General features: G+C 41.9%; 1 protein-coding gene across 1 annotated transcript in view; it reads left to right on the plus strand.

Annotated features, from left to right (window-relative positions):
- The window catches only part of igsf11 (immunoglobulin superfamily member 11), a 103,998-nt gene that overhangs the window by 19,885 nt on the left and 70,963 nt on the right, over positions 1 to 13,150 (plus strand). The window contains exon 2 of the mRNA XM_072392913.1: positions 11,190 to 11,219. Within this exon, the coding sequence (XP_072249014.1) occupies positions 11,190 to 11,219 (30 nt within the window). The remainder of the gene's footprint in view (positions 1 to 11,189; positions 11,220 to 13,150) is intronic.

Here is a 13,150-nt window from a genome sequence, read left to right on the forward strand (position 1 = left end):
GCCAGGCGCCCGCTTAATGCTGGTCTCCTTGGTGATGAGACCAGCAATCAGGCCGTTCTGCACCAGACACTGAGGGGTTTTTGATGGAGTGTGCATGTTTGTGTGACTGTGTGTGTGTTTGTGTCTTTGTAAAGTAGATTTGTGTGTGTGTTTTGCCTCCTGTCTCTGGAAAGATGCATACTGTATCTAAGGGAGAGAGAAAAGCAGGGCAGTACGAGGGAGATGTATTCTCTTGCTCGTTATCATGTGAATGCATTATGTTTCCTGTCAACATGCCTCTGCCAAACAAGGGGCCCCCTGTTCTCTCTGCCAGGGCTCGAGCGCTGCGTCAGCCAGGCCCCAACAGGGTGAGGTTCTTCGCTGGCACAATTCACCAGGAGTTTAGCTCCACAGACACGGCTGCTGGCCTCATCTTGACTCAGTCCATCTGTACGGGCGTCTCAGCAGCCGGCGAGGAATCGGTCTGCAGGAACGAGACGAGAGGGCTCCACTCAGAAACATTCATCCACCAACAGATGCCTTCTTACATTAGATTTAGATACATGTCTGACAAACTTATATTCAGACGTGCTATGCAGATTAGCATTCTACTTTCATGATGATAATGATATAATGGAAGATATTTTTTATTACCTATATTAATCACTTGGATGATAGATTTACCAAAAAGTTGTTTTCTTTCTAATGTCACTTCTTGGTATGATTCTCATAGATGATAATGATCAATGTCGTGCTCAGTTATGCAGAGACTTGATGCCCAGCATCTCTCCTGCACCCTCAGCTGACAGCAGGGTGAATTAGCCAAATGGCAGAAGCTGGAGCTCATCTTATCTGTCAGGTGGATGCTCTTTATGTCTGTGTGCAAAGCAGTCAGGTGCGGACACTTGGTCTGAAGTCCGCCATCAGTCACCTTTCATGATCTATGCTCAGACAGAAAGACTTTCCAACAGGACACTCCTGTATATCAAGGACACATACAAATTGTTGAGAATCACACCCAACTAGAGCCCTGCATGGGACTTTTTCTTTCTTTTTTCAATCTTGCCACCACTGGATTTCTGACCATTACCATCAGCTCCTATGTGCCAATTCCTATGTACCATGTCCCTATCCAGTGGTGCCCACTTGTGTGAATCAGCTAATGAATGCACTGTTTTTTAGGGAAACAAAACGCAGCAGCAATAAAGAAAGCTAAGGAGCGCTTTTCATATTAACATAATTAAGTCTAGTTACACCCGAACATACAGTAACATGAAGCCACAATTAGAAACAATTTCAAGCAATGACAGCAATTAGTCAAAAAGGGGTGAGTCTAAGTGCAAGGTAGGCTGGCATCAAAACAACATTTAACATTCTATTTTATTTCATGAGGCTGCACAGCGGTGTGGTGGTGCCTCACAACAAGAGGGTTCCTGATTTGAATCCTAGGTGAACTGTAGGTTCCACACCTAATGCAACCTACGACGCTCACCACAGTACACTACATTGTATAAATTCTTAAATGACCTTGGTTTCAGCCTCTATTCATATTTTTTTGTAGATATTTCTGAGGTTTAAAGTGACTAAAAAGATTAAATCAGAGAAATCATGTTTTAGGTTGTATGTGCCAGGTAGCGATAGCATGCTTTCTGTAAATTGCGAGCTAGCTAGTTTACTTCCGCTATTGTGCTTGTGTTTGTGAGCGAGAAGAAGAAACTGAGAGCAGTACAATGCACCTTGTAATGCTGGTCCTGCCCGCAGACCAAAAATAATAGAAATATTACAACTCATATCAAAGACTGCTTGAAAAGTGAGTGGAAACAAAGATTGGGGGAAAAAAACAGATGCTAAATGGCTACAGTTACAGCCCCTTTGCAGCCCTACTTCTGGATGGTCTGGTCCTTTACCTTAGTAGTTGTGGATGAGGCTGGAAACAAACAGTTGAAAGCTCTTCTTCTTTTTTGTTTTTGGCGTATGACACTATAATCAACATAGTTAATTATGATTTTCGGTAAGTTTCGTGGTGTCGAAATTAAAAACACTGCAGCCATCTGCGGACACTGGTTTGCACTGGAAACTTGAAAGCCTGATTCAATAACAAACCAGTCAAGATCATTCTCAGATTATTAATCATTCCAAGATATTCTTACATTCTGGGGGACTTTTCGTTAAAATCATACCTACTCTTAAAGGAGAACCACCAAGCAGGTGGCCTTTGCCATCACCATCATGTAATGCAGTCTTACATCAGAGCTGGGCCTTTAGCTGTGGTCGGGCAATCAATCAGGCTGACAGTCTTAATTCTTTGAGTTACAGGAGTAGAGTTAGAGGTCAGCCCTGTGGCCTGAGCTCTGAGCACATCTCACTGGGACCAATTTAAAGGCCTGAGTAGCTGGAGGTCTTAACAGCCCAACCCCGTTGTGTTCACGCAAACCTAAGCTGTTATAAAGTTGCATCTGTGTGGGCTGCAGGTATATGTGCGTGTTTATGTGTGGATTTTTAATATGCATGTGTCTTAACTGTTCTGAAGTGCTTGTACAAGCAACTTTGATAAGCTCTGACTTGTATATGTGAGCTGCTCACGCACTCTCATCGTATCGATGTGTAGTTGAATGACTCCTGAGTAGACACTGTGAATGAGCACATAGGAAGGAGCAAGGAATAAAACACAGTGTTAGCCTAGAGATCAAAGGTTGGTCCATTTAGAAAGAGGGATTTTATCCTAACCCAACTCATCTCTTTGACAGATGACAGCAAGTTATAAGAGAAGCCAAAGGTAACGAAATTGTTACAAATGCAGCTAAGTCCCAGAAACTTGTGGACGCTGTAAAATGAATAGAAACAGAAATGCTTTGAATTACTTGCAAATCTGATGAACCAACATTTTATTCACAATGGAACGAAAGAAATCAAATGTTGAAAGTGGCCCATTTTTCCTATTTCATGAAAAATGTATTGCTCATCTGGAATTGGATGGTGGCAACATGTCTCAGAAAAGTTGGGACAGAGCCATGCATTTATCTTTCATCACTGATGGCAGCTTTCCAGATGTGCAAGTTGAAGGTTCCGTAGGCACCCCCATACCATCCAAAATGCAGGCTTTTAACTGAGCACTGATAACCAGCTGGATGGTCCCTCTCCTCTTTAGTCTGGAGGATGCAGCACTTTTCAAAAGGAATTTCAGATTGGAATCCTTCTGACCACAGAACAGTTTCCCACTTTGCCTCAGACCACTTTAAAAGAGCCTTGACCCAGAGAAGACTGCGTTGTTTCTGGATCATGTTCACATATGGCTTCTTCTCTGCATGATAGAGCTTCAACCTGCATTTGTGGACATGACAAACTGTGTTAGCATATAATGATTTCTTAACGTGTTCCTGAGCCCATGCAGCGATGACAGAATCTTGCCTGTTTTTATTGCGGTGCTACCTTATGGCCCGAAGATCACGGGCATCCAGTACTGATTTATGGACGTATCCCTTGCAAGTGGAGATGTCTACAGATTCTCTGAATCTTTTGATGATATTATGTACTGTGGATGATTGAATATTCAAAATTTTTGCAATTTTAGGTTGAGAAACATTATTTTGAAAATGCTTCGCAATTCGTAGAAGCAGATTTTTGCTGTTGCCAGTTACCTTAATTAGTTGCAACATCCCAGGCTTTATCACTCAAACTCCCAACTACTTTTCAAACTGGGTTCATATTGTCCCACTTCTTCCTAACCAGTGTAAATTATCCTCGTAGAAGGATTTCTGAGAAGTCGAACTCAACCTTTAGGTCTTCTGAAACCATAAAATACAATATGAAAATATATGCATCGAGTTGGCTTGTTTCAGGGAGCAATCAAAGTGAGCAAAACAGATTGTTTGCTCACTTCGAGTGTTTTATTCTAGGCCAGGAGTCAAATCACTTTGGTTCCTGGCATGGAGGGCTGATTGATAGAGAATGTGAAAATAATTTTGGCTGCCCCCACTTCTGCTTGACTGTTATGATAAAAGCATATGTGAATCCACAAAGCTGGCTCCAAGAGTCTCACGCCCTGCTACGTTTGTGCCAGACTGGGCCACTCTTCCATTTCCTTCTCGCTTACTCCAATTCAAACATGACTTGTGAATAAAGGACAGCAGTCTGCTTGATGATATGTACAGTCAGAGTGTGTGATGTGTTAGGTTTGACCAAATGCTTCCTTTTATGTCATTATTACCTTAGTTTGTTGGTGCAGATTATCTTTGCTGTACCATGCGCCAAGTGTTCTTAGTTCACACAGCGAGCTAATTGACCTCTGGAGACGTTTCTCTGCTAAGTTATAATGAATGTTTGGATTAAATCATTTCTCTGCATTTGCCTTAGATGTGAGATTTGTACGGGCTTTGAGTTTTGAGTTGGCTCATTATTTCTCTAAATGAGACACACGAACCCACTAAATATCAAATGTTTAATGTTTCACTGATACCAACGTGAGGCGGAGAGTTAAATTAAGGCCAGCATGATTTTGGAGCATGAAAAGGCAACATTTTCAAACAAACTGTGACCCTTTGAAAAGATCCAATCACATCAGACTTAATCAAATGATTAAGAAACGAGAAAATCAGTCAAAACCACGTTGACAGACCAAATAGTTATTCATTGTTGGGTTAAAAATCCCTCATCGCCACAAAAAAAAACCCAAAATAAATCCAGTGTTTTAAAACAGAACGCTTCATTTGTTTTATTCACGTGCATATAAATTTTATATGAGCAATATTAAAAGGTTTGATCATCAATGATTAATAGTCGTTGCGCTGTAATGTAGGTTAGGGCCCGGGAGGCTCGCGAGCTGCAACGTTAAACAAACAAATCATTGTCCGTAAAGGAAAACATCTTTAACACCGCCTCCTCTGCAGCCTGCATTGTGATGACCTGCATTCCCAGTAACAAAGAGAGCTGAGGGTGTGTGTGTGTGTGTGTGGGTGGATGGGGGGGGGAATCAGTGTGGTAGTTACCGTGTTAAAACTTTGTCTGCAGCAGTTTCAAGGACTGTAGGTGGGTACATTTGATGCTAAATAAACATCTGCATGAATGGATTCGCACGCTCACTCGGAGGCATTCGCACTTATACAATCAAAGGAACAAACTAATGAAGTCTTTCTGAAACAAACAACTTGATTAACACCCAGGAGGGGCGAGAATCAGGTGTGAGCACCGTGGGTCTTGAAATTATGTGTGAACGCCTGCCAGGAATGTGCTTTTAAGGAAGCAGTTTGTGTAGAACATCGGCTCCGGTGGGACTTAGTCTGAGAATGCTGTGTCCAACGCTGCTCCTCCCAACCTGGTGAAGATCTGCCTGCGGGGGGGCTTCATGTCTCTGCTTTGCTTGATGCTGCATCTCTTCACTGTCCACTGAGCAGTGCTTTTATTTCCCTTTTTCTCATCACCAAAAGAGTAGCTGTTTGTGCTGCACTTCTAATTGGATATAATCCCTCTGATGAGCTGAGGCTGAGTTTTACCGTTCCACCAGAACAGGCAACACACTTTGATTTGATTTGACTTTCAGCTCTGCATATAGGCAGTAATATCCTCCTTTTTCTCAACTCTTGTTTTCAGTGTTCAGACACTGCTTTGAATCAATATTTATGGGATGCAGGCAAAGCAAAAGGCACCCAAGAGTGATTTGTTTTTATCGGCGCTGGTTTGCTCTTTGTGGTAGAATAAACAGGCGAGGGAGAATTTATATCATTGGGTTGCAGACAAAAGCCAAAACTGTGAGTTTCTAAAGAAATGAGCAACAGAATCAAAATGTGTTTTACCTGTAGGGTTTGTATTCATGCGATAATATCTTCCCAACCTCTTATCTATGTGCACGTGGTTCATTTCATTGGCACTAATGAACTGTTTCTGAGCAGTTATAGAAATAGAAATGTGTGTGTTTGCCGTTTCTTTGTATGTTCTCATGGGATAAGGACTAACAGTCCAATGCAAACCATGCAGTGGTGCTGACTGAGTGTTAATGCTGGACGAATTGTTTAGAAAGCCTTACCCAAGTACAAGCTTCAGTACTTGGTTTGGTCCCTCTGGATGATGTTTCATTTTATCCGACATCCTTAGATCATTGATACAGAAGCATCTCTGTGTAAGCACCATGCTACTGCTGCAGCTGCTATGTACAACAGTTTACAGAGACACCAGATACATCTGAAGGGGTTTATAAATCATTTATGAAAACCCCAATACTGTTTGCTTTAGGTGAGATGTTATCATTTTGAAGCTACGTGAGAGGTCTAATTGGAAAAGTCATCTTTTGTTTTAGCCGTCAGCAACTGTCAGCAACCTCAAAAAACACACTGCCTACAAAAGATACAAAAAAATTCCAAATACTTTGATTTTCAGAATATTTGAGACCGAACCGTGTGCTTGGAAGTTGTAGAAAACAAGTGGCTAACGAGCGAACAAACAATTAGCTTCACAAGTTAAATCTACATACTCTGCACTTTGAGTATCAAATCAAATTAAAATCCTTTCTGGATCTAATTAGATAGAAACCCTCCTGGAATATGTGCATTCTTACCATATGCCACAGCAGACTGGACTGGTGCAAAGTAATGAGATTAGATTACATTCATTTAGCAGATGCTTTGATCCAAAGCAACATGCCAATGAGGAATGTATTAGGGGGAATGCTAGATTCAGTGTATTGCTTCAGTGTATATAGTGTATTCAGTGTAAGACATGTTGGCATATGAATTTGGAAAGTTGGGGATCGAACCAAAAACCTTCCAAATTTAAGATAGATGACGACGATAGATAGATGACGACTTTACCGCCTGAACCACTGCTGCCCTGAAGTGCTTCAGTGAGAATAAAAGTCTTTGGCATCCATTTTTTTCCTTCCACCTCCCATTTGCCTGTTTTGGGGGCTGAACTTCATTTGTTCAAATCCGGATCTTTATTTAAGTTAAGTTAAACTGTTAAGTATAGGTAGAGTTATGTAATTGTGTCATTATGAGTATGTGGATGTACAAATTTTACCTTTGAAATGTAGGGATGTAGGTCTTTGAAGTAAAACTGTATACAGCAAAAATACAGCACTCAAACAGATGCGCTGAGTTGCTTTCCATTGTTGAGGAGAATACATAGTGGACTAGTAGAAGTTTATTCCTTTAACCTAAAACAGCTTTAGGTTCACAAATGAAAACCAGACAGATTTGGAAACCAGCCAGAAACACCCAAACTTGACTGAAAGCTGGTCAAATGTTCGAGATGGACGAATCTGATGATGATTTAATTTGGGTGTTTGCTGTAACCTGCAGCAACATTGTAAGTTATTCTATTGTTCAAGTTAAAAATGTTCATTAGAGACGCTTTAAAAGCCAAGTCAGCTACATTGAACTGTTTTATGTCTTTAATTCGAGTCCACCTCCTACGCTGTATGAACATTAAACCTTGTCACTTGTATGAGTCTGAACTGTACGTCAATTCTATTCAGCTGACCATTAACTCCCATAACAACCTCTCAGACTCCTTCAAATGAGCATTTGCTAACACGGTTAAACACAGAAGTAGATCCGCACAAACAGTGGCGTCAGTTCAAGAAACAGAGATGAAAAGTAGGCAAGACAGAACTGCAGAAAGGTTGGTGATATGTGGCCCTCAAAGTGCTTTTTCTGCTCATGGTGAGGGGGATAGCGGGGACCACAGCTGGGGGTAGCAAGGTCTCCATGGAAACTGACATTCCCTTGAAGGTGCTTGGCAGCCACTACCAATTGTTGAGCTTGGGTAATGGTTTGAAATTCTCAGAAAAAGTGCTTCAGCGGTTGAAATTAAATCCAGCCTGCTCGAGGTGGACTCAGGCAGCGACTAATCACACAGTTTAACAGAGCTAAATGGAATTCTGAAAGGGAAATCGCTTCATAACCTCTTGCTCACATCATCCAGTTTTCATTTTTCTTGTTTGGCTGCCAGTCACTCAATGAAACATCATATTAAAAAGCCACTTCTTGCACTCAAAAGATATTCTTGGCGAGAGGCGGATCCAACCAACATTTGAATGTTCACATTCAGATTTGCACTGCCGTCACATCCAGGCTGTTGCAGAAAACATCCTTTCTCTTCAGACACAAAGATGTTTTTATTCCGTGAGCTACGTTTACTGTTTATGACATCGGCATGTGCAACACCTTTTCCTCCCTTTATTTCTTCGCACCTCCTTCCATCTTTTCCATGAGCCTTTGCTCCGTCTTGACAGGAGTGGTCGGGCACAGCTGCTTAACAGCCGATGAAATGATTGTGCCCCCCGCCTCTCCGTGCGCACAACACTTTAGCTGTATGTGGCAGGTAGCGTGAAGACTTCCTGCTTATGGTCCTGTGAGCGGCAGCAGCTGAGAAGGATCAGCCAGGCAAAGTGTCAGCCACACACCTCTGCCTGAGCCGCCAGCTCAAGCAGAAAACACTGTGTTATTGCTGTGTGCTTTTTGAATTTTTTTTTTTATTGTTGTATGTCTCGTTTCCTTCATCTTGTCGCACATGACAGGTGTGAATATTTTGTCCGTTACGCAACTAGACATTTATAAGGTTAAAGCACTCAGATTTCAGCAAAAATATAATTTTCCTTGTAAGCGCAAAACAGCTATACAAAGAAATAAGGAGATATTTAGAATAATGACAGAACATAGAAAATATTTAACTTTTTTTAATGAAAGATATTTGCTCATCTTGAATTTGATGGCAACAACATAACTCAAAAAAGTTTGGTCAGTGACATGGTGGGGTACGAAAAGAGCATGTTAGAGAGGCAGAGCCTCTGAAAAGTAAAGATGGGTAGAGGTTCAGCAATCTGCAAAAATCTGCATATTGTGGAGCAATTTCACAATAACATTCCTCAACATAAATTTGTGAAGATTCTAAATATTTCTTCATCTGCAGCACATCATATCGCCAAATGACTGATAGTCTGGCTACATCTGTGTGTGAAAGGGAAACGGACAAAATACAACATTCAACTCTGATGGAATGTGGTGCATTAGTGCGTCTGGAACTTGGAAGCTTGTTCATCTGGATAGGCGCCGTCTGTCATGAATGGAATATACAGGCTTAAGAGCAACAATATGCACCCATCCAAACGGCGTCTTTTTCAGGGAGGGCCTTGCATTTCAGCAAGACAAAGACCTGCCTGAAGGCCTGAACTGTCACCAATTGAAAATATTTGGCACACACTAAATATGACAAAGAAGACTGTTGAGCAGCTAGAATCCTATATTAGACAAGAATGGGATGTTAGAAGAAGAGGGGATGCTGCATAGTAGTTAAATGGCCCTGTTCCAACTTTTCTGAGATGTTGCTGCCATCAAATTCAAGATAAGGTAATATTCATTGCTCATGGTCTAACTTTCAACAGTTTATGTTTTTTGTGTTTTGTTATGAATAAAATATCAGCTCATGAGACTTTGCAAATCATGGCCTGTTTTTATTTAGAACTTATACAACACAACATTTTTTGGAATTGGGGCTGGAGTTCTGTCGTATGCAGTTGAGGCCATAAACTTGCTCCTGAGAAGCACAGTGATTTCATATCAGTGTGTGTGCATGTATGTGTGTCTGTAGCAAATAGAAAGACTTATTTGTATGCCAGAGAAGCTGCTTTTGGGACCTGGCCTTTTTGCAGCCTGGGTGGTCAATGTCTGTTCAGCCCGAGAGAATCAAAGGTTTTTCAGGAGAGGATAGACTGTAGGATAGACAGTGTCTCCTCTTTTGAAAATGCAGCAAATGGAGCCACAGGGTCGGACAATGAAGCAGTGTTTTGCAAGAAAAGAAAAAAGGAACTTTTTAAAAAATTAAACGCATCTAAATCTCTCTCATGTATTGCTCTCACATATGCGAAGTCTTGAGAAAGTGCCCTTATTTTATAAGAAAGTATTGTAACCTGCGAAGCAAAGTTGAAGGTGGAGAGTCTCAAACTCTCACTGCACTGGTGAATCCAGAGCTGGGCCTTGCCACTGAGCAAATCCAGTTATCAGACAGCAGATGTTTGCAGTTGTACACAGATCAACTACTTTGTTCCAGCACGGCAGCTTCAGACTGGAAAGTGCTAACTGAGATTTTTGGAATTGCACAGAAAATACTGGCTTTGGTTGGAAAGGCCAATTTGGCACTGGGAACGCCTTCCGGCGCCAAATTTATTTACATTCCTTTGTTTGGTATGTTTCGAAATGAATACAGAAAAAGATCATCAGAGCGTTTTCTCTTCTCGTGAACATCAGTGCACCTCTCTGAGGCAACGGATGTTCTGTCGGCATCTTGCGCGCCCTCGCCTGTCAGCACATCTGTAACAGTCTTTTGTTCCGCTCTGCTCTGCGAGTCAGAACCGGGACGTATTGTTTCTGCTGCCTCCACACCGGTGCGTTCAGCTTTGAGCGGAAGTCAGATTCAGTGGTTCCTGGCAACCGGGATGACGGCAGCTGCAGACTTGTTATTGGCAGCTTGTCACATGCAAGTCAATGCAGTCACATTCAGTTGCCATCTGTTTTTTAGTTAGCCTGGCGCACATTGAACAAAAAAGTTCATTTGGGCCCACATGCTGCTGAAAAGCAACTCGTGGTGATGAAAGCATGCCTGATTTATGATCTTTTTTATGTAAAGGCTAACACGACAGGCGGATGATACAAAAAATGGGATTGACTGTTGATGGAAGTACGTTGACTTTGTGTATCGTCTTTTAAGGGAAGTTCTTTGTGATGCGTGCGTGTTGGAGCGGTGCACACGTGACATATATTTAGCACATGTGGTTGATGACTTCTTGTTGGTGGACATGCAACCATGCACAATAATTACTTCATGCCTACTGCCAGGGGAGAATTTAATTAACCGTCCTCTGTCAGGCAGATAATTAGTCAATAGCACACACACATGCACCCACTCACTCATATGCACACGTAGATTAAGTCAATATGTAACACTAATGCTGAAACAAGAATATACTGACTTAGTTGCTGTTGCAGGAACATAATGTACAAGCCTTGAGTGACATTGCTCAATAGGCAATTACAGAGGGGTGTTGAGTAAAGCCGCAGAAGTGAGGTGAGCACGAGCTGGGCTCTGTCTGCCTGCAGAGAGACGCAAATGTTGCAGATTTTTTTTTATCTAAACTGCTCCATCAGAATATTAATGCACTGTGTGATCTGCTCTCAAACAACAATAATTATGTTTCCTTCTGTTTTCTCTTTATATTTTTGCAGGCTCAAGGTTTGATCTGCACACAGGGAAAGGTAAAAAAAACAACCTTGATTTCACCTCCACATCTCTTTCCCAGCCCTGGTTTAGCTTATTTCACTGAAGTAGAAGCAGAATGATGAGGAGGTGTCTCTGCAGGTGTGTGTGAAAGGACAAAGTGGCATTATGGGACAGATCTGTGGACCATCTCCTCGTCTTTGTCACACCTTCACACATATATTAATGCTCACACAGTTGTTAGCATTTGCTTTGTTTATGATGATGAGGGTAGCTTTTTTAGTTCTTTTTGCTGTCCAGGCAGTGTTTGATCACCATGTCGATGGTGGGCCCACAACTATTTTAGGTCTATTTCTGGCAGATGGAGCCTGTAACGGTTTATGTCTGCGGCCATCTCTCTGTAGATCCCCAAGTATTTTAGTCCAGAATAATCCCCACCATCTGCTGTCTCCTCTACTACATTTTAGCGCTCAGGATCTCTCAATCAATCCGTCACTCCAGTTTATTTCCGGTTTTATTTCCTTTTTTTTTTTCCCCATATTTTTCTGCGATTTCTATCAGCTGTATTTTTGATCAGAATTATTATTACTATAATGCTCCTCTTCCTCTCCCATTCTGGCCTCCAATCTCTGCCATGTTCCCACTTCTCACTCTGCTCAATCCTAATCTCGCCGATTCTTCTCTCTCATGGGTTTTAATTTTCTCTCTCATTCCTCTTTCTTTCCATCCTCTTTTCTGTGATCTCCTTCTCATGCTTCTTTTCGGTGTCTGCTGTTCATCTGCTCTAAATCTCTGGATGCCTATGCGCACTCTTGCCTAATTTATCCCTACCCCACCCCCCCCAAACTCATGCCGATGCCAACCACTCCTCTCAGGCAGTCGGATTGTAATCTGGGCTTCCATGATCACAAACCACTCCCTCTGGTTTCAAATCGAAAAGTCCTAAAAATTGCCGCTGCTGGGATTGTAAAGAATTCCACTTTGTACCTGCATTATTGCAGCAAAGCTGCGTCACAGGATGATCCAGCCATGTGTAATTCCAGCTAGGTTTCAGGCTGATGATCAGCTGACTCATGTTGATTTCAGTCTTACACATGGATTACAGACTCATACTGCTTTACAATTCCAGATTTTTTAAATGGAGTTGGCAGTATATCACAATTAAACACACATTTTTAGAGGCACAAATACACATTTTTAATATCTAGGTACTCGAGAGGGGAAAAAAGAAAGAATGAGGCTCTTGTCTACAGGTAGGAAAAGAGCACTTCTCACCTGCTCCGCTGTCGCTGTTCTGTGGTAAATTGTACAAGACTGCTGCAGAAATTCTTATGTGTGTGCTTGTATCCTTTTTTCTTCTCTTCCCTGTTCTATCAGACTGGTGCTTTAAGTAAAACTGAGCTGTTTGTCAAATTAGCACTGCTGAGAACATGACAACGTTTCACTCTGTGCGCACACACTTGCGTTCGCGACACTGATTATCCCTGTTGAGGCAAATTCAGTGTGCTATATGCAGCACAAGGTGGAAGGTTTATTCTAGGAGATAGACTCAGATGTAGAGTTTGTAGCAACAGCAGTCAGACACTAAAAAAACAGACAGGTGTGACATCAGCACTGGTGACTTTGTTGTTGTCAGCCATGTACAGCACATCTCTGCTCTGGCACACAGCTGGATTAACAATGACTGGGTGGATTAGTGGGTAAATGTGGTGAGGTGTGTGTATGTGTGTGTGCAAAACTGATGGAGTCATGCACAGACTGAAAGAGAAAACATGGTGGTGACTCCTGTGTCAAGTGGGTATTTTACAAAGCCGGATACCTTAAACAGATACCGATAATACCTCCAGATCCTCATATTTGGGCTCTAATGCTAATGACAAAACCATGCACTTATGCACACATGAGCTCACACACACGTACACTGAGCAAATCATATCACCATTTGACCTAAATCCATTAGCACATAGGA

The sequence above is a fragment of the Leuresthes tenuis genome, unplaced genomic scaffold, assembly GCF_036924035.1.
Source record: "Leuresthes tenuis unplaced genomic scaffold, fLeuTen1.0.hap1 SCAF_9, whole genome shotgun sequence".
Lineage (NCBI taxonomy): Eukaryota > Metazoa > Chordata > Actinopteri > Atheriniformes > Atherinopsidae > Leuresthes > Leuresthes tenuis.